The sequence below is a fragment of the Nannizzia gypsea genome, genomic scaffold, assembly GCF_000150975.2.
Source record: "Nannizzia gypsea CBS 118893 supercont1.1 genomic scaffold, whole genome shotgun sequence".
NCBI lineage: Eukaryota > Fungi > Ascomycota > Eurotiomycetes > Onygenales > Arthrodermataceae > Nannizzia > Nannizzia gypsea.
This window is the reverse complement of record NW_003345201.1, coordinates 2502292-2527968: the sequence shown is the minus strand read 5'-3', so window position 1 is coordinate 2527968 and position 25677 is coordinate 2502292. Positions and strand designations below refer to the sequence as shown.

The 25677-nt window shown below is 48.8% G+C and overlaps 12 protein-coding genes across 12 annotated transcripts in view; 7 read left to right on the top strand and 5 right to left on the bottom strand.

Moving 5' to 3' along the window:
• Window positions 1–816: 816 nt before the first annotated feature.
• On the top strand, window positions 817–1221 carry MGYG_00938 (hypothetical protein; the record flags this gene model as incomplete). The annotated part of the gene is made up of 1 exon (XM_003176805.1): window positions 817–1221. The coding sequence occupies one exon, from the start codon at window positions 817–819 to the stop codon at window positions 1219–1221; it is 405 nt and encodes a 134-aa protein (XP_003176853.1).
• Window positions 1222–1707: 486 nt separating this feature from the next.
• Window positions 1708–2572, bottom strand: MGYG_00937 (phosphotransferase enzyme family protein; the record flags this gene model as incomplete). The annotated part of the gene is made up of 3 exons (XM_003176804.1): window positions 1708–2126; window positions 2150–2189; window positions 2231–2572. The coding sequence occupies 3 exons, from the start codon at window positions 2570–2572 to the stop codon at window positions 1708–1710; spliced, it is 801 nt and encodes a 266-aa protein (XP_003176852.1).
• A 437-nt stretch (window positions 2573–3009) lies between these two features.
• Window positions 3010–4479, bottom strand: MGYG_00936 (hypothetical protein; the record flags this gene model as incomplete). The annotated part of the gene is made up of 1 exon (XM_003176803.1): window positions 3010–4479. One exon carries the CDS (start codon window positions 4477–4479, stop codon window positions 3010–3012), a length of 1470 nt encoding a protein of 489 aa, XP_003176851.1.
• A 1595-nt stretch (window positions 4480–6074) lies between these two features.
• On the top strand, window positions 6075–7079 carry MGYG_00935 (hypothetical protein; the record flags this gene model as incomplete). Its single annotated transcript, XM_003176802.1, has 5 exons — window positions 6075–6167; window positions 6267–6289; window positions 6362–6571; window positions 6667–6826; window positions 6897–7079. 5 exons carry the CDS (start codon window positions 6075–6077, stop codon window positions 7077–7079), a joined length of 669 nt encoding a protein of 222 aa, XP_003176850.1.
• A 591-nt stretch (window positions 7080–7670) lies between these two features.
• On the bottom strand, window positions 7671–9383 carry MGYG_00934 (zinc knuckle domain-containing protein; the record flags this gene model as incomplete). Its single annotated transcript, XM_003176801.1, has 2 exons — window positions 7671–8546; window positions 8604–9383. The coding sequence occupies 2 exons, from the start codon at window positions 9381–9383 to the stop codon at window positions 7671–7673; spliced, it is 1656 nt and encodes a 551-aa protein (XP_003176849.1).
• An 892-nt stretch (window positions 9384–10275) lies between these two features.
• Window positions 10276–10956, top strand: MGYG_00933 (ORM1; the record flags this gene model as incomplete). The annotated part of the gene is made up of 3 exons (XM_003176800.1): window positions 10276–10408; window positions 10482–10840; window positions 10909–10956. 3 exons carry the CDS (start codon window positions 10276–10278, stop codon window positions 10954–10956), a joined length of 540 nt encoding a protein of 179 aa, XP_003176848.1.
• Window positions 10957–12422: 1466 nt separating this feature from the next.
• Window positions 12423–14190, top strand: MGYG_00932 (hypothetical protein; the record flags this gene model as incomplete). Its single annotated transcript, XM_003176799.1, has 2 exons — window positions 12423–12510; window positions 12587–14190. 2 exons carry the CDS (start codon window positions 12423–12425, stop codon window positions 14188–14190), a joined length of 1692 nt encoding a protein of 563 aa, XP_003176847.1.
• Window positions 14191–14420: 230 nt separating this feature from the next.
• Window positions 14421–16463, bottom strand: MGYG_00931 (calponin; the record flags this gene model as incomplete). Its single annotated transcript, XM_003176798.1, has 2 exons — window positions 14421–16206; window positions 16297–16463. The coding sequence occupies 2 exons, from the start codon at window positions 16461–16463 to the stop codon at window positions 14421–14423; spliced, it is 1953 nt and encodes a 650-aa protein (XP_003176846.1).
• Window positions 16464–16866: 403 nt separating this feature from the next.
• MGYG_00930 (hypothetical protein) lies at window positions 16867–17567 on the top strand (the record flags this gene model as incomplete). The annotated part of the gene is made up of 3 exons (XM_003176797.1): window positions 16867–16939; window positions 17015–17131; window positions 17200–17567. The coding sequence occupies 3 exons, from the start codon at window positions 16867–16869 to the stop codon at window positions 17565–17567; spliced, it is 558 nt and encodes a 185-aa protein (XP_003176845.1).
• Window positions 17568–18814: 1247 nt separating this feature from the next.
• MGYG_00929 (hypothetical protein) lies at window positions 18815–20913 on the bottom strand (the record flags this gene model as incomplete). Its single annotated transcript, XM_003176796.1, has 2 exons — window positions 18815–20163; window positions 20193–20913. The coding sequence occupies 2 exons, from the start codon at window positions 20911–20913 to the stop codon at window positions 18815–18817; spliced, it is 2070 nt and encodes a 689-aa protein (XP_003176844.1).
• Window positions 20914–23212: 2299 nt separating this feature from the next.
• Window positions 23213–24067, top strand: MGYG_00928 (hypothetical protein; the record flags this gene model as incomplete). Its single annotated transcript, XM_003176795.1, has 3 exons — window positions 23213–23423; window positions 23622–23641; window positions 23726–24067. 3 exons carry the CDS (start codon window positions 23213–23215, stop codon window positions 24065–24067), a joined length of 573 nt encoding a protein of 190 aa, XP_003176843.1.
• Window positions 24068–25173: 1106 nt separating this feature from the next.
• Window positions 25174–25677, top strand: part of MGYG_00927 (hypothetical protein) — a gene marked incomplete at both ends in the record, with an annotated part of 957 nt that continues 453 nt past the window's right edge. Inside the window, one exon of the mRNA XM_003176794.1 lies at window positions 25174–25627. Within this exon, the coding sequence (XP_003176842.1) occupies window positions 25174–25627 (454 nt within the window). The remainder of the gene's footprint in view (window positions 25628–25677) is intronic.

Sequence of the window (25677 nt, the reverse complement as noted above, 5' to 3'; positions counted from 1 at the left end):
AAACACAGAAAAACAATCCCTCCCAAAACCCAAAATTAATGAATCATTTGGAGAAAGATACCTCCTCATATGTTTATTATTGATGCAGACTATGAACTCTTCACTTCATTTGCCTAACTAGCACTCGTTTAATTCTTGCCCCCTTCATCTCTTCCTCAGCACGTCCTCCAGTTTCGTTTGTGCCACTTGATACGTACGATTGGATGCATGTATATGGTTCTTTTCCTTTCTTCTACGTTTGGTGATTCTTCGGTTTATTTCTCTTCTACGTGGGCTCTGGGAAAAGGTACCCTTATACATTCCATTTCTCCTTCTACTTTTGAATCCTTCGATGTCGACTTATAGTGGTCAAGGTAGTTTGCTAGCTTGTTCGTTAGACTACTCTTCATGCTTGAAATGATTATAATTGTTCATCCAGTATCGGACAAATTGTGTGGATGTTACTCTTAACGTTCCTTGGAGTTGATTAACCTCGATATAAACTGCATCTATTAGATGTAAACTGAAACTCTCTTCTTTAAACTGGCCACTTATATCATGATATTGAGTCATTTTATATTAGTCATTGCATAAATTTAGCCCTATTTGGTTTAAACTTCCCTAGTCAGAGTCGTTTTAACACCATCAAGCTGGAATGCTATACTTAACGGAGATCAACAACCAGATTTGTGAAAGCGTAAGCCACCAAGCTTAGTAGCAATACTCATGTTCAGATTTCACGGAAGAAGCTATGCGGGCTCACTTTCTTGCTGCTTCTACTATTCCAAAGAAAAGAAGGAATCTAGGGAAAACCTCACGGAAAGCCGGAAAGTCATAATGGCACCCACTACTCCGCTCATGGTAGCTATATCCGACAACCCAGGCATCAAGCACTGGAGTCTATTTATCGACACCGAGCAAAAACCAGACAAAACAATCATTCATCTCCTTGGTGCTCGCCAGCGGTATTTCCGGGATGTCAGAATCCGCTCTGATGCACGAGAGTCGACTTCTCTCGTTGAACTTTGTCCACTTTTTGAAATCGAAACAGCTAAGATTGAGGCTGTTAAAAATATTGCTTGGGAAACCCCGGTTCGCAACGAGGAATCAGACTATAGCTGTCAGGATTTCATTCTTGATGTGTTGGGGAGACTGGAAGCGGCGAAAATTGTAGATGCAGGAGATGCCGATTATCAGAGGAACAAAGGTGTCGTGAGGTCAAAACGAGAGGCGTGGCAGTAGAGAGTAGGAGATTTGACGTTCAAGTTTGTTGGTTGCTGTGAATTCAGGGGTAGTGTAGGCGTCGTTGAGGGAGAGGGGAACAATCACATAGGTGGGTTGGTTATCACGGTGTCATGGAGAGCGTTTGTGATCTAGGGATTTAAATGAGCTATTTCTGAAAATTTTCGGTATCAAACACTCAATGAAAGTGCAAGTATCCGGCCTCACAATTTAAACTTGTGTATATCATTCTGTTTTTGCGCAGAGACAACTCAAAAGCGGCCCATCTTACTAAGGCTGTTGCATGCAGGACTTGTCGATGTATCTGGATCCGGGATCAAGAAGCTTCCGGATTGAAAAGTAGATCATCACTAGTACTGTATTAACTAGATATATCTAGCGTAGTTATAGTTACAGATAGAGCAGTCTTTGTTAGCTAGTTAGTTAAGTGCTGGATATAGGTGTAAGTGGTGACACCAGTTTTGAGATGTACTGCATTATCTCACATTAGAACTCCATATTAGTAAAGACAACCTGCATCATGGCGCCCTCTAGCGGAAAGGGATCGAGAATCTTCTCAACATATTCCGGCCAGTCATCAATCCACCGTAATAGGGGAAAGATATGACCGTATTCCCAGTAAGAAGGATACCATCCAGCCGTTTCCCAGTCCACAAGAGCAGCTACCTCATACTCTTCTTCATTTGTGACAGAATCGACGACCTTTTTGACAAGAACATTCTCTCTGTAGAGATCTCCGTGGGTGAACATAGGCGGATGATTGCGAAGTGCTGATGGGAGGTAGCGAGCAAGATAGTCGGAGTGAAAGCTGCGACTAATTGATTTGCTCCATATAATTTTTGAGCGAAGTGCGATAGCTTTTCCGAAGTCTTCTTCCGTCTGAAAAGGGCCGGTAACAGAAGGGTCTTTTTCACGAGAATAAAAATACCTATGGGGAACGGGTCCTCGGTCGACACTGCCGTAAAATCCTGGCGCTTATTTGATCGAAGATGCATCGTAATTGTCCAACAATCGAGTGTTTATTTGCCTCAGTGAGCGAAGACCACGCCATCCCTAGAGAAATGCCGGGTATGTATTCCATGACGATATACAGGGCGTCCCCATCGCGGTACATGGCGTAGAGTCGTGGCGCCGCGATACTGAGCTGTTCTTCAACAAAAAGTAGAGCATATCCCTCATTTTCACTTATAAGTGGGCCATATTTCACAACATATTTGTCTCTAATCACGACCAGGCGCCCACTATAATCTGATTTCATAAGATTTCGTGTTGCCTGTTCAATCTCGTTCTGATCAGGAAGAGGCCCTGGTAATTGACCAGCATCCCGATAATAAGGAAGGGAGAATTGCATAGTTGGAGGGGCGACGTCTCACTAAATAGAACAATTGATGGCAAGTTGAGAATGTAGCCCACAGTCCACAGCGTATATGTTGGAGCATACGAATGTTCCCTTCCGCCCGCGCTTGGTTGTGTATCCACTTAGGGGCTTACCCAGAGTCCGTCATCCATCCGCTGTTGAGGGTATATGTTTTCCTGGACACTAGCCACTCTGACATCTCGATATCATAACTAATTGGTGCTATCACCTTAGGTATTACGGCATTAAAGTCCGCAGCTTTAAGTACCCGCCCTAGGTACGCCAATTCCTCGTGAACAGATATATAAAGGAGTATTTATTTATTGCAATTTTAGTTCAGCGGTTAAAGCTATGACTCGCACACATTACCCAAGGTATCCTTGGGGCATAAGGCATTTTTGTCCCTTGTGGTCCAACACCACACAAAAAAGCTAATACAGTTGCCAACCAGCATCTATGATGTCGTCTAGCACAGGGCAAACAGCGATTGACTCATTGCCATAACGGAAAAGGCCACAGACACCTCCGCCTGAACCATCCGATCGTTCTTCAACTATGGGTGCACCGCATATCCCATCAGATAGTTGCCCCCCAACCGGCCCAAACGTGCTATATAGTTTTTCTGTGCTGTAGTAAACTTTCGCGATATTTATCCCATTTGTAACTTCCATATGAATGTCTGAAATACGAGAGCCATGGCAGTGCAAGAAGACAACACCGGTGGACATCCCGTCACAAGAACACCATGCTCCATTTGGCACGTAGTCTGATCTGACAAGGCGTTTAGGTGCAGTGGCCTGGAAGTACCGATCATTCGAAAAGCGAACTGCCGGAATCAGATTGACCATTGCAACATCCTGTGCAAGCCATCTTTCGACAACAGTTCCAATCTTAGTTCCGGTAGCTGTGCTGGGATGATACACGTCCGACGAGTGCTGCATTCTATGGTTGGCAGCAGTTACAACAATCTGGCCGGTGGAATTGCGAAGTAGTACACCACAGCTGGTAGCAAGTTCAAGATCCAAGGATGTCTCAGCAGAATTCACACTGCTTGCAAGTCGAACTCCAGGTTGCAACGCTCCGTTTCCTTCTAGAAGATAGTTTGTTCGATCTTGCAAAGGTGGAAACACATCGACTTCTTGCGGGTCGATACGCCTTATTAGAGACAAACTCTTCATTTCATCCCAGAATCCTCTGCTTGAATGATGATATGTTGTGGTTTTACCCGCAACAAGACCAGGAAGTGAGTGCCGTCCGTAAGATCTACCATCGCCGGTATGTAGTTCAACATAACAGTAGACTCCGAACCAGTTTATAGCCTTGATATTGCACAGCCGAGCCAGGGATTTGAGTATGAGATCTGAATCTCTCCTAGTGGGTGCCATCCATCTTTTGAGAGTAACCGGAGAAGGGTCCGGCACGCGAGGCGATGCATAGGCCGTGTTCACACTAAAGCCTGTGCCGAGAGGGGCATCCGGCACGAATAACGCTGCAACGCCTGCAATGGTGAGGGTCAGAGGTTTCGGAGGCGTGTCCGTGATCACGATAATCAGCGGATATTCAAAGCGTACCTCCTTAGCGCGATAGTGACGGAGAACCCATTTCTGCTGCTCCCGCGTTGGATGTTTAAATTCAGCAGTTTCTTCACACCAGAGAGAGAAGTCGGCCACGTCGTAAATGTGTCGGGAGCCGTAGGTGGGCATGATGGTCTTCCAGCGTGAGGATATGGGAGCGGTATCATGTATGAGTGTCTGCTGTTCTTGCAAAGGTGATTCGTGCGGATGAGCATGATTATCGGGTCCCAGTGGCGACGGCTCGTAGTTGACGTAAGGCAGTTTCGCGCGTAGAGTAGAGATATCTGGCGAGAGGCGGACAGGCGAAGTTTCCAAAACAGCTGCCATGATGAACGAAGCCGACTGAGAGTCGATTATATCAAGGTCATCAACACGGTTTTGAGAGATGGCTCAACTTGTGGTGGTGGCGGCAGTGATGGTAGTGGATTGTGAAGCAAATCCTGAACGTCTTTGAATTTCCTTTCGACACATGTTAAAGACACTGGAACTGTAAAAGACAAATTTTTCGTCGAAATAGGGTCCCGTTCTATTGTGACGGGTATGGAGTAACTATTTCAATGCTCCGTGCTTGGGAAAAAATGGCAAATGTGCGAAAATGAAATGAAAAGAAAAGCACGAAACTGAGGGGAGGTGGTGCCTTTTATAGACACGGCTTTGTTGTCATGGCTACGAACACAGTTCCAACAGTTGATGACGATATTCATTTCCATGCGTTGCTTAAGTATCAAGGTTTATCGGGTATTGAAGTCTGCGCCTAGTTATTGAGCTCACGAAGCCAACTGGAACAAGCTGATTCATCAAACGTCCAGGTGACGAATGTCGAATGTTGGAGGGGAAAAACTTGGTCGCAGAGTCCTAGAGAGAGAGAGCCCCATAGTTAACTGAAAAAAGGGGTTTGAGCGCGTAGTGTAGTGGTATCGGGAGAGGCTCGCGCAGAAGCCTCTGAGCTAACGTAGAGGAGCCGAGCGCGTAGCGTGGTGATATTGGGAGTCTTTGATAAAGACTATTCAAATAGCAGTTGAAAGATTCTTAAATCACAGGACCAACCCCAAACCAGGGGCAGAGGAAGCTGTTTGGATCCTCTCCAGCTATGATATCCAGGAGGATGGAGATTTGAGCTGTATATCTCTGCAGGATCCTCATCGCCATGTGCAAAATTAACATACCTAGAGAGTATCTTTGTCAGTCATTATTTAAGTAGTAAAGAGGGAATGAAGACACACATGACTGGGGACTTGAGGCTCTTAGTAAACTGTAGTGGACGTCGAATATGCTGTTGGAATACTCCATTAGCTACGACTCGCACTCATTACCCAAGGATTCCTTGGGGCATTAGGCCTTTTTGTCCCTTGTGGTCCAACATATGCCAGCCTAGCGATAGGGCCTCCCCTTCTAGCTTCTGCTAGTATACTAAGGGATTGCAATAGTGTTAATAGAGACATTAATTCGCCACGGGAACGAGGATAAATAGTTAGGGACAAACTAGGTCTTCTCAAAGCAATAACTAGTTACTTCGTAACAGCCGCGCGTCTAATAAACCAATATATTCAGCGAGCGGCAAATAACCGACGTCAGTGACTTTATCTCTCCTCATTCACTGTTCTACAGGGTAAAATTATTTAGTTACTAACAATTCATATATAGTTATAAACTTCTATCTTTCTTTAATATAGAGATAAGTAGCTAGTTTGGCTACTATCAAATATTAACAGCCGTCTTGGCGTTTGAACGGTTAATAAAAAGCTTTCTACAAGATAAAGAGTTCCGAGTCTGATTTCACTTTTCGATAACTTATACCTATCAGCTAGAGAAGCCCCATGTTCTTCAATAGATCATCCCAAGTACTGCTATCTGGGTATACTTCACGCTCACTGTCTACGGCGGCAACATCGGTATCGGCATCGGCATTATCCCCAGCAACAATGGCCCAACGCAGATTTGCGCCCTTAAATGCCGAAGGAGGTGTACCCGCTCTGAAGGGCATTGTATTCGATGTTGATGGGACACTATGGCAAGTATTCCCCCAAGTATCATTGGAATGAAATATTTAAGTTACTGGTGCACGGAGAAGCTAACTGGTAGCTAATGTATGATTTGGATATAGCCTACCACAGCATTATATGTTCCAAGAGATGCGGTAAGATGCCAGCTAGGATCAAAATCTACCTCTATAGCTTTGTTAAATGTCACACTGATTTATTTACTTTAGGGATGCTCTCGGTATAGAGAAAGGTGTTGATATAATTCACCATATCCGAGGCCTGCCCACCTTCACGGCGAGGACGGACGCCATCGCGATGGTCCGCGACATTGAGCGCAAGGCAATGGTAAAACAGGTTCCCCAGCCAGGACTCGTCGAGCTCATGGACTATCTCAATTCAAAGGGAGTCAAGCGAGCTCTGTGTACACGCAATTTTGAGTACGTTGCTAAATAGTCTTGCCCCACGTATACCCCTCACATAAAACAGTTTGATATATATGATGACCTACTGACATCTATTTGTATGGCGAAAGCGGCCCGGTGAACCACCTTATTAAGTCTCATCTGGCTACTCATGTATTTGCACCAATTGTAACTCGGGATACGCCAAATATAATGCCCAAGCCCGACCCAGCTGGGCTACTGCACATTGCGCGAGCATGGGATCTCGAGGATGCTAATAATTTGATCATGGTACGTATGACGGTGGATTTATGGCTGCTTGACGAGAATATACCGTATAGAGAGCTAACGAGCCTTGTAGGTCGGTGATAGTTTAGATGATATGACGGCCGGACATAAAGCCGGAGCTGCTACCGTGCTGCTCTTGAATGAACGGAACCAGGATCTGAAGGATCACGAACACACTGATCTCTGTATTGAGCGCCTGGATGATTTGATCAATGTGCTCGAGACTGGTTTCCGTGGAACTAGGGAAAGGTCTTGAGCTTAGATAAATAGATGCTAGATTTACAGTAGGCCCTACGGATTATGCAAAGACAATGAACATTTGCCTTTTTATCATTATAGTATGAATGGAGTCTCGTAGGAGGATGAACAGCAACCCCTTCCGGGCGTTGACTCTGCGTTGTAATATCCTGTATATCTGGTGCCGTCATGGACCGGGCGGGCAGCCGGTCGCTAGTTCTAATGTTGACTGGGCTGCGCCTTTGGTACGGCATCTCCCGAAGAAACTGTGCCCTGATGGGTGCATTTAGTTTCCGATGGAGCGTTAGTGCTAGCATGTTCAACTTCCGGGCCCATTCGGCAATGGAAGTGGCATTCACAAATATATTTGAAAGATAAGTCGCAGGGCACCAAGGCTCTTAAAAAGGTAGCGTGGAAAATCCGGCAATACCGCTGAGCACGTCTAGTGTCACAAATAGTCAATTTGGACCGTGACTCTCAGGTATGGAGAACAAGTAGAGGTTCACCGCACATTAACACTGGGCTTCAATCCCGCGAGATAATAGGGATAATCTAGGTATCCAAAATCTCTAATACTATATCACCTTGGGAGATTCATGACGTAGGCCGTTCAAGAGTTTCGATTGCCTTTCCGCTTACCTCGACCAGGCATAGGCCTTGAAGAGTCTTTCCCACCATGCTGGCCACCGCCGCTACCACCTCTACCCCTTCCTCGATCCCTGCCAGGATTACGAGAAGGCGGTGGTGGGCCTCTTCCACGACTAGGCGGGAGGGGTGGTCTATGATGATTTCCACCATACCGTGACTCTGGAGAACGAGAACGAGGACGGGAATTGGAGCCAAAGTACTGGTCTCGTTCGCGGTAGTCGCGGTGAGAATCCCGAGGTGTGTAGCGATCGTTTCCACCATCATTGGAGCGGGATTGGTTTGAGCTTAGGTTCCGCCCACGTCCAAGACCCTCGGCGAATCTAATGTTTGAACGAGGTGCTGAAGGTGGATGAGGACGTGATCTTATATGAAGTTCGTGCTCTTCTGGAGTTGGTTCCCTTTGTGCACGCCCCTTGATTTTCAATTGTGGAATGGCGCCATTTGCTCTCCCATTTGGTGCATTGGTAGATGACAGACTTGTGTTGGAGATTATGGAAGGATCAAACGCTTTTAGGCTCCAAGACGTAGAGTGTAATGGAGCGCCCACAGACGGGCAGTCTCCGATAAGATGTTGAGAGCTGGTGCACTGCGCACATGATATCGAAATAAATAGCTTCCCAGAGGGATGTGTGGGATGTGGTTGCTTCCACATTAAATCACACTGGGACTCGATGTGCCGGTCAGAGCCGCATAAATCGCAGGGAACCTCCGCAGCAGACCCCTGAAGAGGTGCTGAACATGAGGCCTTGTCATGGCCTCGTTCTCTGCATTTCTGGCACCTTCGCCAAGTAGGGCAAAATCTGGACTCATGGGCTTCCCATGCACCGCAATGCTCGCACTATATTTGTAGGAGTTAGGGCACACAGACAGGTAGTGGTAGAACAACCATACTTACCTTTTTACTGGGGCAGATATCAGATAGATGCCCTTCTCGAAAGCAGTCTGTACATCTGACAGGTGTCGTGGGATCAGGGTTTCCAGTACTGTTGTAGTGCAGGTATTTTAACTGCTTCTTAAAATCTTCCGCGTTCAACTCCGCAATTGTCCGAGGTGGCACGCTGTACTTCGATGAGAAGGCTGTTTGTGCAGCTGTGTCTATATTTTCAATCTTAACAGCAGGCGGTTCGATTACCACTGGTATAGTTTCTTCTTTAATTTCAATCGTGCTGGTCGTATCAGGTTGCATTGGTGGTTGTTCCTCGTTGGTGGATATAGACTGCGGTTCAGGTTGCGGTTCTAGATGCGCGTCCAGCTGTAGATTCTCTGTGTTTGGTTGGTCCATATTCAACAAGATAGAGCTGTCATTGTCGTCAACATCCGAAGGATCGGTAGAATCATCAGTGGAACGATCGCTATCCACGTCACTGCCGCCCTTTGCTAAGGCATTGATATCCTTTGCGCGAGTCCCGGCCTCAGACTCATCTTCAGAGGCACTCCCACTGCGCCAGTACTCCCCATTCACCTTGTTGAACGAGTTGGTCGAGTTCGCAGGTTTTGACGCGGGTCGTCTAAGGGCAGTCCGTACTTTTCCCTTCCGCACATTATTCCAGTTGACAGACAGCTGCTTTCCAGCGCCTCCACTCCACGAAGCTACTCGCTGGGCTCCTTTGGCTGGCGCAATGCCGACAGACGCGGTACGCGAGTCGCAAGCTGCATCTTCCGCTGCGCCTGACATCTCGGGCGAACCCTTTTTCTCTCCTATTATTGTTGTTAGTAAGTCAGCATTAGTTCTGATTAGGTCCCCGGCGGGATATGGCAGCCAGATAAAGCTTACCTGCAGCCTGATACTCGAGGCCAGGCGTTGTGGATAGTCAGTCGCCTTTGTCGCTGTTGCTCCTGCTTGTCTCTCTCCAAGTAACTAAAAAAAAAGGTCGAAAGGGCAAAAAAAGAGAAGCGTGGAAGCCGGGCCGCGTGTTAGTCAGCAATCAAGTGTCTCGGAGCTTGAAGAAACCACCACGCAAGCAGAAGAAGAAACCAACCAGCAGGCAACTCAAGCATCGAAGCAAGCTCGACTCCAACCGACACGCGCCAGACAGTCGCATAGCATCCGCCAGGGTTATTCGTTTATTCTCCTGCATTATTATAAATTCAAGGCCTGCTCTGGTTCAGTTCTGGCCATCGCTTTTTTCTTCTGCTCAACCTTGCATCGCTCGTCCAATATCCTGCCTGTCGTCGGTCGTCTCTGCCAGGCTATTCCTCCGCCCCCATATAAGTCTACGAGCCACTCGCTTGTGTATCCTGCAACACGCCCTGCTCCCTGTCATCCCTCGGATCGGTTCTCTGCTTCCCCGCCTGACAGCATTTGCCAGCCTTACACACGTCCTCCTTTGACTCCTTGAAGTGGCCAGCTCAACGGCTTTCGATAAGTCGATATAACACGGCGCACCTCGTATACCAGGGCCTTCTCCCTTCTCTCCCAACCTACTTCCTACGTTGAACCGGCTGTAGCTACACAATCTCTCAATACCGCCAAACTGTCTCCCATTATCGTACCGAGAACCTCCTTTTCGTCCACGCTGGAGCCACGGGCAACACAGGCTTCTTCTCATCTATCACCAGATACGGGAATGAGTCAGGCCAAGACAGGACGGAGAAGGAGGTCTAGTAGTATCATATACCAGGAACCTCCGGAGTCTATAGAACACACAAGTGACCAGGCTGCCCTACCGAATCTGAATGCAAACTGGGTCAACGCAAAAGGTGGGCAGCTTAACTCCATATCCCACGGTTATGAAATTCGCAGGGCTTCCATAACTGACAAGACATAACTTAGGAGCGTGGACGATCCATTTTGTCCTCATCATAGCGTTGAAAATATTCTATGATATTATACCAGGTGTGTCCCAGGAGACCTCATGGACACTCACCAATATCTCCTATATGTTCGGCTCCTTCCTCATGTTTCATTGGGTGAGAGGGGTGCCCTTTGAATTCAACGGCGGAGCCTACGATAACCTCAACATGTGGGAACAAATCGACAATGGTGATCAATATACACCGGCCAAAAAATTCCTTTTAAGCGTTCCCATCATCCTCTTCCTCCTGAGCACGCATTACACCCACTATGATTTGACATATTTCATCATCAACTTCCTAGCTGTTCTCGGGGTTGTCATCCCAAAGCTACCCATAGTAAGTTGAGCCCCGTTTTCTGCCCTGCTCCTCCATATAATACTTGATTTCTGACTAGCATTTTACAGTCACATCGCATGCGAATAGGATGGTTGGCAGATGACCCGGAAGACTAGTAGGGGAGTATCACAGTTTAAGGGGCCTTTGTAGGATCAATTTAGAATCAATTTGGAAGCTACAACTTGTATCAATTTCTTTCTTTCTTTTCCCCAGAGGGCGACCGGATTCCCAGCGTAATTTGGGGGCTTTGTTTTACTATTGCTTTCCTGAATGTTTAATCCATAGCATTAGTCCGTACAGCTTTGCTTAGATAATTTATTAATTCATTGCTGCTACTATCAAGGAATATTCACAACGAACAGTCGCAATAAACCTGGAAAACAAAGCGGACTTACGTACCACCTTGCTCCTGGTGGCTTAATGATCGTCCTTGCATGTGATATCTAGCTTAGCGCGTATGAGAAACATGCCTCACGGGGATATTCGGTTTGCAGCATATCAATTTGCTTATGTTGAAAAAGGGGGGTTCATAGATGCAGTGGGTATATACAACTTTAGCACGAAAATCCGAGCAGCGGCTTTGGCGCAGGGAGTACGTCGACAAGATCTATCCCTGACATATCTTATCCATGTATATATTTAGTTCGGAGCCGCCTAGCAAGGATGTCTGCTTGGACGCTTGAGACGCACAGATGAATATCTCGAAACTACCAAGCGGGATTCGAAACCAGTGTTCCATTTCGTCTCAATAGTCGCCTCCAGAATTAGCCCTGTGGATCGGCCTTCCAGCATAACTCCAGCAAGCTTGCGGTGTGCTCCGTAATAGTGTCCAAAAATAAACATCTGCTAGTCCACATGTTCGGAACATTGAACCGTTCAAATAATTGCGCCTTAAGCGACGGTGGCTATGTTTGCCATTCGGGATGAGTGAGACATGCGGTTTTATACCTTAACGACCTCGGTGGCGTTCATATTTTCTGTCTATGGTGTCACAGTGTGTCTCACTCATAAAGAGAAACGCTCCTTTAGATTCATTATTAGGGCTGGAAGCCTTGATAAACGCTGCAGTTGTCCACATAGTTATGTCTTTTATTGGGCCGGTCTCGACCTAAGATAGGGGTGCATGATGCTTGATCTCCAACTTCTAAGTGGCTCCAGTAAGAATCCGAAAGTTTTTCTTTAGACTGAGGACGCATCTAGACATGTCCCTAGTAGCTACGGAGTACTCCGTACTTGATGAGACACTTCAACGTATCAAAATGCCCAATACAAAAACATAGCATCCGATTGAAAAGGAAAGCGCCGCAACATTGTTCTAGAGGGCTTTAAGCATCGCTATGGGTATCACAGATTCAGCAGTATGAAGTAAACAATTCCTAGAAAACAACATCTAACATTGTCATCTTCTATTGACGTCGAAGTTGAGGTTATCAAAGTCAAGAAGGTTGAGACTGATTAGGTTTAGCTCCCGCTGCAGCATCCGCTGGCGGAGATCTTGGAGTTTCTTCTCAACATCTCTTGTCCCCTGGTGCTCCTGCATAAAAGCCACCCAGCACTGTAGAAGGCCTGCCACTTCCACTCCATGGCTTCAGGGCATGGCGATCTTTCGGTAAAGGCTCTGCCGTCCGAACTCCGACATTACTGCAGTGCTTATCTGGAAGAAAGACTCTGTAAGCCCCGCCCTTTAACATACCTGGATATAGATTCCCACCATAGCTGGCTCTGACTGTACCTGACTCTGTATAGACTCACAGGCCTTCAATCTCTTATCAAGCGTTATATCCTCCCGGTCTACTGCCTCCGGAAAAGTGTTTGCTCCACCGTCGCAATACCTCGCATTAGCCGCGACACTGACTGTACACCCTACTACGACGACGCGGTCAAAGTCAGAAGAATATCTCGCTGCGTCTAACTCTGCTCTACATTTGCTTAATCTGGCCAACAAGAACTTGGGACCTATTAATAGCCGGTTCAGGGATACCTTTGTTTTTAACCGCTTTGCCAATTCGAGGAATGAAAGCCGGTATGCAACTGATGGCGAGTCGGCTCTGAGCGGCGCGGACGGCACACGGGTCGAACCGTTGAATTTAGATCTCGCGCAAGGGAACTCATTATGGTCACGCGCGGAGGACTTTTGGCACGTCGTGGGGTGGGCGCTTAACTGTTCTATCCTACATCCCAAGAGATGGGCCCGTTGGCACCTCTTCCTACAGTTAATGTGCGATATCCTGGAGGATGACTGGAAGGCAAGAGAAAAGATATATAACGACATGCCTAATACCGGCACAAAATCCAAGAAAGACTGCTCAGTTCTGATAGACAGCCTGCTGTTCACCTATATATCCACTGCTTCAGACCACGTAGGAAGTGACAGGAGAATTCTCAGGGCGATTTTTGCTGATGGCTCCCAATCATCCACAAACGAGTTCAGAGAGATCTTCCGCAATGAGCTACAAGAGGTCACAAAGGACAAGGCTCAAGCTGCCCGGAGAAAAGGTGACATCAACATCGACGAGGAAATCTATGGAGATTATCTTGACAACCCTGAGCCGGAAGAGGAAGATGATGAGGACCTAGATGACCCTATGCACAAGCCGTCAGGCAGTTCTAGTAGGGCTGACCCCAACCGAGTAAAGCGCCAGCGAAGATCTACCAGGAAGAAATCTGGGAAAGATGATATCCCTTCTGATCATGAAGACGAAGGCCCAATAAGTGCTCAGTACGACAAATTAGACCACCTGGGCAGTCTGGACTCACTGACTATCCGCCAAAGACTTCTTCACTTGCTATCTCGTGTTTCAAACACTATACCGGAGCATTTCATGACACTGGACAGGCTGTACTCCTTCTATGTCGAGTTTATCCGGCACCTCCCGCTCCCTACATTCCAACTCTTCGTTTCCCCATCTATACTCACTCATTTCCCTTCCGCCTGCCAGACCACTCTTTGCGAAATGCTGCTATTCACCATGCTGGAAAATGCTGCACCGAACTCAAGAGAGAAGTATCTGAGTCAAACTAAGCTGGAGCGGTGTTTCCTCCCTTTCACTGCAAAGACACACAGCGTGATTGACAACGCAAAGGTATCGATTCTGCTAGAGTCTTTAATCCGTCTCCTTGCAAGTAGCGGGATGATACTTTCCAGGCCTCAGTTGGCGGATGCTGTTTCAAAGGGGATCGAAGCCCGGTCAAAGAAGGCTCGAATTGATATCAAAAGGGGCCAGAATAAGAAGTTGACGGAGGAGTTTGGATGGGTGTGGCTCATTGAGAGTGGAGATAGGATAGTGTATTTTATAAACTCCCTTATACCCAAGCAGCCGGATCCCGAATACATTGTCATTGAGCCATGATGATAGTGAATCTACACCGTGGCCAGAGAGAACAATCAATATATGGACCTTGGATACCACTGCATGCATGGCCCATGCCGCACGCCAACCAGTTATGGAAAGTCACCATGAGCGAGGAATGTATGTAATATAGACAATGATGTCTTGAATCATTCTAGTAGGAACAGTTACAAACATATCTCTTCGTTTCTCCCTTTCCAACCCTACCGTATATACCAGTTGCATCATATTTATCGTGGTGGACGAGGACCAATGATCTGTCGTCGAGCGCCGAACCCGATTCCTGGCGCTGCATTATTCTGGTTATCGCCTCCCATATATCCGTACTGATGTACGTCCCATCCTCCCTCACCTGGCCCGGTACCAGCGGTCTTCACGCCTCTGTTGACGGCGTCTTTCGTCTGGGCCTGGTTCTCCTCCCATTCACGCTGCCGTTCACGCTCGCGTTCCATCTCCCTCTCAAGCAATGACTTTGAAGCCCATCCGCCAGCTCGAGTCTTTTGAGTAGACTCAACACGTCGTCGGTCTTCCTCGTCCCTTTCAGCTGTGGATGAGAATTCCGGCGGTCGGAAAGCGACCGGCTTTCTAGGGACAGGGGCAGGGTTTTCTTGCAAGAACCGATCTGTGCGATTCTGATTCTTGTTGGCATAGTTGGTAGGATCTGGAAGGGGGCGAGGTGATGTTGGCGGATCAGTATTCCTGGGCGGCATTGCAGGAGGAGTAGGGAGGTCTCGAGGTGGTAGTGAAGGAGCAGTTGGAGTTGTTGGTCTTTGCTCCTTGTTGCGTACATTCCATTCACCCCTAAGCAATCGACGCTCCTGTTCTTGAGAGGCTAGATCATAGCTGGGTTTCTGCGGAGTTTGATTTGGCCTGCTTCCGTCTGGTTTTGGCGAACGAACTTGGGGACGGGCATCTGGCTGGGGAGACCCGCGTAAAGCAACCAGCTCTTGACGTTCAAGCTCGTACTGCTTCTCTCTTTCTTTTGCTCTCTCCAGCTCACGCTCCAGTGCCTTGATACGTTCACTTTCACTAGAAGCAGCAGCCTTTTGCTCTAGCAATGGAGATGCTATCCCCCGGGTGGGTTTCTGGGAAGTTTGGTATTGGCTCAGAAACTGCCCGTTCAGCCTGGCATCCGCAGCCTCCCGCTTGTGAAGCCTATCCTTTTCCAGCCTATCTTCTAGCTCTTTTTCCTCTTGCTGCTGGCGAGCCTCTTCCTGCTCCCACCTACGCTGTTCCTCATGCCATCGTCTCTTCTCCTCGTCGACCTTCTGCCGTTCCTGTTCTCTTAATTTCTTCTCTTCCTCTTCCCAACGTAGCTGTTCTTCTTCTTTTGCGCGTTGTTCTTCAGCTTCCTGCGCTGCCCGCTGCTGCTCCGCTTCCTCTGCTTCTCGCTTAGCCAGTTCTTCTTCTTCTCTCCGTCGTTTCTCCTTCTCAGCAAGGCTGGGCACTGAGGGGCTAGCAGTGGTGATCTGCCGTCGCGCACCAAATGTTACACCGAGGTTCCCTTGGCTTGCACCGCCTATGTAGCCATACTGGTGAATGTTCCAAGCCGGTGCTGTGTTGGCCTCATCGGCCTTGTTGCTCCATGCGCTGGTCTTTGTTGGCGGTGAAGCGGTACTGCTTCGGCCGGATGGGAGAGTTGGACTGGCCCGTCCTACATCACTGACATTGCTCTGGCCACGGGATCGAGAGTATGGCGCACCAAATCGTCCACCCTGACTAGATCCACTCATCTGAGGGCTCAGTGCGCCGGCCTTACTTTTCCCAATGGCCCGTGGGAATCTGCTTGGCTGAAGAGTGTATGCTTTGCGACTGAACGCTCCAAGACACTGTAGAACCTGAGCAGGGTCCTTTGACTCGTAGAGGTCGACCGTCAGGAAAACATCGTGAGGTGGTAAACTTAGAGGAGCCTTCTGACAGGCGTGTAGGAAATGGGATATATTCTCCATCTGAACGAACGGCATGCTCGACTGCTTGAACTTGACCCCGGGAGGGCCAACAGCGAGGTTTACCAATCTTCACCAAATCTCATGTTAGCTATGGATAATAAAAGCAAAGAGAAATAAAAAGATAATAGGAGCTGCAGAAGGGAATAGGCCTAGGTACCTGCATAATGCCACTCCGTCGCGCAGGGCTTCTAGGAGGTCGCCATTCGGCAGCTTCTCCTGCAGCGTCTCTTCAATCCAGTCTCGGACCTCATTAGCAGCCTGAGGAGTATATTTTGACAGTCGCATATTGCGCAGGTCCTTGTCTAGAGACGTAACCGATGCCATTGTGTCCGGTTCGACTGCTGAGTCTGTAGGTGATAGTCAGGAGGCGGGATGTTATCTAGACCAGCGGGGCAGTCTGGCAGGCCGCAAGCATCGCCTTCGTCTCTCAATGATAGTAAAAGTAGTCAGGCTGCACTCTGTCGCCAGAAAACTGCGAGAAGATGGGTGTCTGCCGGCGCTGGTTGTGTCGGATGCGAGGAGTGTTGGCTGTGAGAGTGACGTACTCCTCCTGGTTGGTTATCTAGTTTGGCTGTTGACTTATCTAGATGCGACGGCCCAGTTATAATAAGGCTGAACGTCCGCCACTTTCGCCTCAGCCACAATCTTCGCTCGACAGGAACAGAATTGTTTAATCATCGATCAACAGCTATGCCACGGTGACGCAGGTTGAAGGGAACGTCCAGATATGAGTCCGATAAACAGTCTCTGGTTCAAATGGAAGAGCCTTAAGCTTCCCTGGCGAAGGATGTTCCTCGTCGGTACGCAGCCTGCCAGTTAACTCTTGCTTCAGCTCCATGAAAAGTCGACGCTGACATTGGAATTCTTCAACACAGGGAACGACCTCGCAGGCAACACCTACTGGGAGTTCAAGGACTCTCTTAAGCCCGGTCGGTTTCGGCGCATTGTGAAGGCAAGCCCTAAAATACACTACGCCGACGTCAAGGTCCCGCGTAAGTCCGGCATTTTACAGACAACCAACAACAGGCATAGCTGACAATTGCGGAATGGATGGACACAGCGCAATGGCATCAGTGGCTTCGATACGTCCGACCCGAGCCGCCTAGCATTGAAGAACAACAGAATGAACTCCTACGGCAGCAGAGAATCAAGTACCTAGCTCAACAGGCGGACGAGCGGTGGGCAAGCAAGCCGTCCTTCCTTGATAAACCTGCACAACAGGGTGCTCCAGCTCTCCAGTCACACGAGCCATCCTACCACACTACGAGAAAGGCCCTGGGCGCCGGCAAGACAGAAGCGCCGCAGGGTCAACAGCCGTCTGAGGCAAAGGAAGGCAAGAAGATGAAAAACCCATGGGACAGAGCTGCAGGCGGACCCAGCGAGAACTGGCAGCCTGAGTCATGGAATCCCAGCGTCTCTAAGAGATGACTTGGCTCCTCCCTTTTTTTCCCTTCTCCTTCGCCCCCATTCACCACGCTTCAGTGAGACGGATAGACAACGTGCCAGGGACAGTACCTGCGGCAGGACAGTGAAAGACAACAGCCGCAGCATGCTTTCACCTGCATATCATATCCATCATCCGGCATACCCAGATGAGACTCCAACCATTATACCCAGCCCCGTTCTCACCATCCATTTACTCTTGTACAATATGTATACTATTTTTTCAAGCGTGGGACTTTTCCACTTTTCCTCCATCCCACCCTTTCTAATTACAAAGTGGAATGGCCTCCGTGCTCTGTTTCATCATCTCTTTGGACATACATATATTTGCATTCTAGACTTTATTACTTGAATGAAAATAATGAAAAAAATACCTGCTGGATTTTGCAACTATTCGCGAACCAACTGGTGGACCATCTCCGTATAGCTACATTATTGAAGGAGACTTTTTTTCATCTATTTACGGCTTGGGCCATCATTACCCTGTTACCGGCGGACATGCCACGTTGATTTCCTTCAAGTCGTTATCTGCGCCTCTGGTCGATCAAAGAGACAGGGGAAACTCAACGGACGCATGCGAGGTTACTTCTTTGCATGGTATCCGCTGTTATACATATTAAGGGGGGAGACGTTATATATAGCTCGACACATATGCAGGCGGCAATGCAACTTATGTATGCTACGTTCATTCTAAAACATGGTAGATTACTTGCTATTCGGCATTGAATAAGTGGGATCTCTCAACAGATTTACTACGGGTGCTTTGACGTTTGTTCCAGGTGGCCCAGTCTCTGTATTGATAACTATAAAGACATTAGAGTATCAAAGAGGCATTCATATGTCCGCGTTTCATGCCACTGCGAAAGGGGAGTCCCCTACCTTTGAATCAAGGTTTAAGTATCATTCATTTAGATGCTATGGATGGAATCTAGTTTAAATCATCAAGTACAACAGAGTGCCGCCCGGGGGAGTTAGCCAAACAGGAAGAAAGGGTGGGAAGAAAGTCATGGTACTGTAAACGACATAGGAAACGAAGAAGAGAGTTCTGAGGAAGTAATGCAAGAGAGAAAAGCAGTATAACGCCGGTGTCTGCTTGAAAAGGAATTAGAACAGTTCCTATGTAAATGCATGCAAGAGTTATTAAGGGTAGTTGAGAGTTGATGCCGGGGCCCAGGGTGAAGAAATCTCCAGCGGATATCATATTGATGACTATTAAAAGAGAAGCAAGTGGTTTAACATAAAACGGCCTCTAGGGCTTCGACATCGCCTCCTGCTCGACGAACAGCTAGTAGAGCAGCTTCAGAGAGCTTTCGTCTCTTGTCACGGGCTTCTTGCTCGCGTCTAGCTTTGGTCTTGGAACTTCCGCTTGGTGCAACGCCAGTGAGCAGTTTGTGACTATCTTCGGGAGTGAAATTGACAAACGAGACGCTCTTGACGGCTCTGTTGACGACAGTGTTGTAGCCGTGGGTATTATTATTGTTGTTATTGGTATTGGTGCTGTTGCTGCTGTTACCGACACCGTTATGTGTAGGGCCATTGGATGAGGTTGATTTAGTGCATTTACTTAGTTGGCCGGAGAAACTGGCTGCTTTGCGGGCGTGTTGAGCACGTCTCTGCTGTGGTGGGAGATGGTATCTTGATTTAGGCGATTGTTGGGGAGTAGAACCGTGTGCCATTCTTCTACATATTACCGGGGCTGAGCGAGGAGCTGCAGATATCGTTGGTGCCGAGCGGGAAAGCGAAACTGGTGTATTATGGGCTGTTTGGATAGGAGGAGGATGTTGATGGGAGCGTTGATGATGCTGTGGGACGTAAGGGAGAGAGTAGGCTAGTGGAATTGCTACCTCGGCTCCAGATAGTTGAGACACAGACATGGGAACGGGGCCCTGCTGGATGGAGGAGCTGATTTCAGATGAGGAGGTATCCATGCCTATCATGAGGCCTGAGGTTTGGATTGAATCTGGTATATGAGTGAATCGTTGGTGTTGGTGTTGATGGCGGAATGGCAGGGATGTAGATGTCATTTCTGAGGAGTAACCTGCATGAGGGAAGGGTGGCTGTAAGTTCCTGTTCGAGGTTGTTGTCCACCATTGCTCAGGCTCATGAGATTGGAGATTGGGCTGAGAACAGTGAAAGACAGAGACACCCATGCTCTCTGGATGCCATGAACTGGCCGATGAGCCGTCACAAGGCTGAGAAGGGAGTATCTGATGTGGAGGAGGCGGCGATGTGTGGCTTGCTACCGACGCAACGGTTGATGGGTCTTGATACTGTTGGTGTTGTTTCTGACAAGGGGAAGCCTCTGAGATATTATTTGTAACCGGTACCGGCGAGCTATGTATTGGGTGGCTCATGATACTTGGACCGTACCGTGGTGTTGACATTGGTGTGCTGCTATTGAGAGGTGAATGGCTTGATCCTCCACTGACGGTAGATAGATGTGACAGGCTCTCGCGTCTATCCAGAGGAGTCTGCGAATGGGACATAGGTGTAGTAGTCGAGTCAAGACACTCCGGAGACTGGACGATCTGCTGAAGGCCAAAGCTCTCTAAACGCTGCTGAAACCAGTTGTATTGTGTTGCTGTTGTATCTGGTAGGATGTCATGGTACCGGGAGAGGGCGATGATGAAGACGATGAAGGAGGAGGGGATGAGAGAGCGGGATGGTCTGAGAACAGGAGATCTCCGTTTATTGCTGTCAACGTGGCAGGCTGTCCATTTGATTTATGCTGGCGTGATTGTCTTCTTGTTGCAGACGGCTGCTGGTTATGGCTATACTTGTACATCTGTTGGTTCATCCAGTTGCCGACAGTGGGCCGCGAGGACGGACGCTCAACAAGCTGTCCCTTTGGATCCTGAAACAGCATACCGGAATCGACATTGAACAGGTCTTGTCCTCCTCCTTCTCCTCCACCACTACTACCTCCTCCTCCTTCTGGCCCCGCTGCCGCTGCCACTACTGCTGCTGTTAATAGCAGTTCGCTCGCGTGATCATCAAAGGCATGGTCATGCTGCTGGAGTTGGTGTTGCTGTTGATGCATCAGTGACTCTGGGGTCAGGGCTGGGCCCGGATGAAAAGATGAAAGGTTGTCGTCTGTCCAGCGGCGGACAGGCAGACTGCCAGGCTTCATCGAAGACAGGCCTGCATGAAAGAGGGTATCGCCATCAATAGCGTATGGAAATGCAGGGCCTTTGTTGGCCGTGCAACTGGGCGGCTGCATCTCACCATGGAGGCCCAACGTGTTACGGAACGAATCATCTATCGTGTCTGGCAGACTATAACCTTTGTCTTCCGCTTGCGTCCTCGATCCCAGGTGTCTGGGTAAGGTCATGATCGAGGGAAATATCTGTATTTTCTGATTGGGTGCAACAGTTTATTTTGGATGTCCTGCAGGTCCTGCAGCTGGACGGTCCCTGGGATATTGAGTCCTGGAGGAGTATCTAGAGTTGCGAGGCAGATGGACGTTGGTAGATAGATAGATAGATAGACGGCCTAAGAGCCAGCCAGGGGAAGAAAAACAAGGTAAAACACGAGGGATAAAGAAGAACAGCCTCTGTTTTATGTCGGGGGGCTGATCCAGTGGATGTCGAGCAAAGGGAGTTGGTTTGTTTCTATTCTGAGTGAGACAGGGAATCGTGAAGAAGAAGAAGAAGAAGAAGTAGTAGTAGTAGTAGTAGTAGTAGTAGCAGAAGAAGAAGGAGAAGGAGAAGAAGAAGAGGAAGAAAGGAATCTTCCTTTTTTTGATATGCAGGGCCAGCAGAAGACGCTTATAATAATAGCTCAGGCTGCAGTCAGACACCGCATCTATTTGTTGTTATGTATCTTCTTCTCTCTGCTAGTGAGGTATATTTGGGTCTGGCGGGCTGGTTACCACGGGAGACTCCAGGGGATATAAAAAAGAAGACGATCAGGGAGAAGCAGATGCAGGCACAGACGACGTAGCGGTGGGAGAAGAAGCAGAAACGCAGAGGCCGAGACGGGACATCCCATGGAATCGAAGAAGCCGTTGGGCTACCATCCCATGCGGGCCTTTGCAGGAACAAAGAGGACGATGAAGAAGGAGAAGGGGAAGGGGGGAGAAGGAGACGAAGAAGAAGAAGCCAGCGCTTTAAAGTTGGTTATTGGAAGACAAAGACCGCAAAGTCTTCAAGTCTAATAAGAAAAAAAAAAATGGAAAAAAAAAGAAACAGAAATAGAAATGGAAATAGACATGAATTGGTTTCCACTTGTCCATGTCATGTCCTTCTTCTACTTGCTGCAGTTGCTGGCGGTGTTGGTGGTGTCTATATGTTATGATAGAAGGGGGTCATATCAGGGAGGGCCATAGCCCCCTTAGCCCGTAGTTTTAGCTATCACAACAAGCAACGGTCCGTCCGAGGGGAAGATAAAAAAAGAAACCAGCCAACCAGTCTATGGCTTGAGATGAGAGAGAAAAAGAGAGGGGGACAGAGAAGGAGGGAGAAGTTCGGTACTAAATGCCCGATGAGCGCACAGCAGAAGGGCTTGGTGCCGCAGGCAGATCAACCCTTGTGCCATCCCCAGGAGTAACCAACTAGCTACATAACAGCCACGATGCGGAGGGAGCACCGGGCAAGATGCAGCCTGGTGGTCGGTCGACCCTGTCACCATCGATAGGTGTAAAGATGAATTAAGCCAAAACAACAATGCACGGTGGCAGTGGCTTCTTTTGTTGTCCTAGCTGGCGGGACCCAGAAGTGCCTCTTCCCGGGACACGGTAACAGGTCTGGTCTAGTTAATTAGTGAGCTGACTAGCTGGGTCAAAGGGGGGGCCCAGAGAGGCGCGAGGTGAGAGGTGAGAGGTTGTATAATATCCAAATTTGGTGATTCAAGTCGACGATTGCTGGCCGACTTGACGGACGGACACCCCCCTTAAGCAATGAGGAGAATGACCCATGGTGCCGGGACAATAAGAGTAACGTTGATACGTTCATCTTGCGCAGCAGGAGGCCGTTCGGTGGTTAATTGATTGATTTTGATCCATCTCGTCATTCATCTTTGTGCTTCCCCCCTTTGACTGAGCCTTCTTTGGCCGGGCGGGAGGATGGTTGATTCCGCGAGCCAGACAGACAAGTTCCTCATTAGATGAAATGCTTATGGGAGGTAGCGATGAAGTACCTAAAGACTCTTGAGCCGCGTAAAGAACAATGGGTGAGCGAGCGAGGCGACCCTGGCCGTGGAAGTGTTTCTCCATCTTTCATCCCCGTATCCGCGGTTGACTGTCACCATCCGGGGGGCCACAGCGAAACAAAGGGCCCGCCGGTCATCAACGCACAAGAAAAAAAGATGAAATATGATTTTAATGCCTTGACTACTTGGTTGAACCAGAGTTGAGACGAACTCTATCCCCGTCCAAAGAAACAAAAAGAGATCCCTTTGTTTAACAGAGAGTACATAAGTGAAAGTCGAACAGGGCTGGAAGAGACACTCAAGCCCGCAAGGGAGAACGCCCGTCTGGGTCGTGTATTTGGTAGGTGGTTCGGCGGGTTCTCTGCTCAAAGTATCATCAAGTATCACCTTCAGCCCGCTTGCTCCTTAATATAACTGTGCAAGACACGACGGGTTGACACGCTGGCTGAGCTGCACGACGTCGACACGGCTTATTACAGCCCATGACCGACTCTCTGCTGCGATCGATGGACAGCGACAGTCAACAGGTAGACATCCTCATCAACTCATCCATCGACTCGGCCAACTCGGTCGCCCTCAACACTGTGCAAACCAGCCAGCCAATGACTGGAGATGCGGCGAGATGGAGCATCCTTGCCATGACGCAGGATGACGGAGACTTTCTCTTAGGGCTTCTCTGGGGCAAACCGAGGGGTTAGTTGGTTTAGACAAAGTAGCAGAGCAAATAGAAAAGAAGAGAAGATGAAAGGCAAGAATGAGAGAAGTCGAGTCTGCTGATGCCGATGCTGCTGACGCTGACGCTGCTGCTCACATATGATAGATGATACGACTGGCGATGCCGCTGCCTGGCTGAAAAATCCCTTCTGATAGATATCAAACACAGCCCACTAGTTAGCAGTTCCCTGCAGCTCGTAAACTCAATGTAACTCGACCCCAGAGAGAACTACACGACTGTCGACAGAGACAGACCTAGAGAGCAGCTGATGTAGCCGTAGAAATGCGCAGTGAAGGAGGAAGCGGCCAGCGCCAGCCAGAAGGATCTCCTGAGAGACAACAGCCAGCTATGCGGCGGTGCATCGCCATCGAAACTGCCAGCGGGCCGGAGTGACTTTCTGACTTGGTGCGTTTCCCCGCGCGGCCAGAAGTACCGGGCGACCCTCCGCGGTTTTGTCAGCCATGACGCCGGCCACAGCCGACCTGCTCGTCTTCCTTTCTTTTTCTTTGACTTTTTCCTCAACTCCAAGAACCTCATTTTTACGACGTCACAGCGACAACCACCTTCCACCATCCACGACACCCACGCCAGCTACACGAGAGAAACGAACAAACGACGATAGTATCTGTCTAGCTGTCGAGACGACGGCAGCTCCAGCTCTGAACTCCCCTTCCGCCAGGCCTTTTTAACCTGCTCCTTCGCAGCAGCTCTATGAGCCAGGTCGGACTCACGCGCGACCTCTCGTCCTCCTGATTTCAACCTCAGCCAGCCTACCGCCTCCCTTCCTTCGCTCAACTCGACCTCTCTCTCCCTCTCACCAGATTTAACCCGCCATACCCAAATGCTCTCAGGCCTCAAGACCGGTGTTCAGATCAAGACTCAGCTCGATATCCCCCTGTGCTTCAAGCAGGACTCCAAACTCGCTCTCGCGCGCCTTAACCAGCTCAGTATTAGGAATGTTCAGCAGCCAGAAACAACAGCTCATCTTCCAAGTCGGCTCTTCTTTTACCGTTTTCCACTGCATCAAGGTTGCTGAAGTCATCTGTTGGTGGAAGTGAAGTGAACAAGGCAATAATACCATCGAACGAACCCCCCCGTAGTGATATATCCCTTCTCGTTGATCTCGTCTCGCTTTCTCTTAATTATCTACCTTTTTAAAATACCCCGTCGTCTACGCGCCGTCAGCATGGCCTACTAGGGGCCATCCTTTCCCACCACCATGGTTCCATCCCAGGAACCCATCTGGGGGACTTCCCCGTGTGTATTCGCTGTGGACAACCGATCTGACTCTACTCTCCTTCGGTCTCGACTTCAATCTCTGCCTGGCCTTCGCCTTAGGCTCGCAAGTGATATATCCTACAAACAGCCTGTCCAGGATACCTGAGACTACGGCTCATCTGATTTCATAGCTAACCTTTTAGCTACTGCTTTTTGCTGCTGTTTTCTGCATATCAAACTCCTGTACCGAGTAAAACCACCAAGTGACCGATTCCCCCGCTCACCAAACAAACAACACCCAGCCACACTCAGTCACCACTGAAAGAAAAGGAAGAGTAAAAAACGTCACTTCCCCTCTTCTGGAAATATTGAATTCGGTGGGAACTAGTTGCAGGAGGCTGGGAGGACATCCGTACAGGAGAGCCGCCTCTTTTTTTATATCTTTTTGTGCGTGCTATAAAAAAGCAAAAAGTTGATATCCTGCATACACAACTACAAAAGTTGCAAGAAATGACATTCTTCCGCTGTGGACTCTTCTACGGCCTCAGCCCGCAGACAAACGCTTACTCGACCATCGTCAATTTCAACACAGGCACAGGATTCAGGGACCAGCCCAGTCCTCAGCACTGCGCCATCATGTCTGCGTTCCACCACCACCTTGACCTCGCCGGGAGGCGTCGTCTGGGGCTCATCGATGTCTACGAAAGGTCGTACCTGTCCGACGAACCCAAACAGGATGCAGACACGACAATTGTACCTCCCCAGTTCGCTCCCACGCCCATGGTGCGCTCATCTACTCTTTCATTCTCGGACTCGTCAGTATCAAGTTTAGGCGGCGACTTGAAAACTGAGGTCCAGCGCATGCTAAGGGAGACGGAGCAGTCCCATCACCCCCCTGGGCAGCAGGAACACCAGCCCCAGGAGCTTCTGCAGTCGGATGGGGAGAATGGCGACGACGAGTATAGTGAGGGAACCGATATTGCCTCCTTTCCCTCTTCTGACGACCAGTCTGCG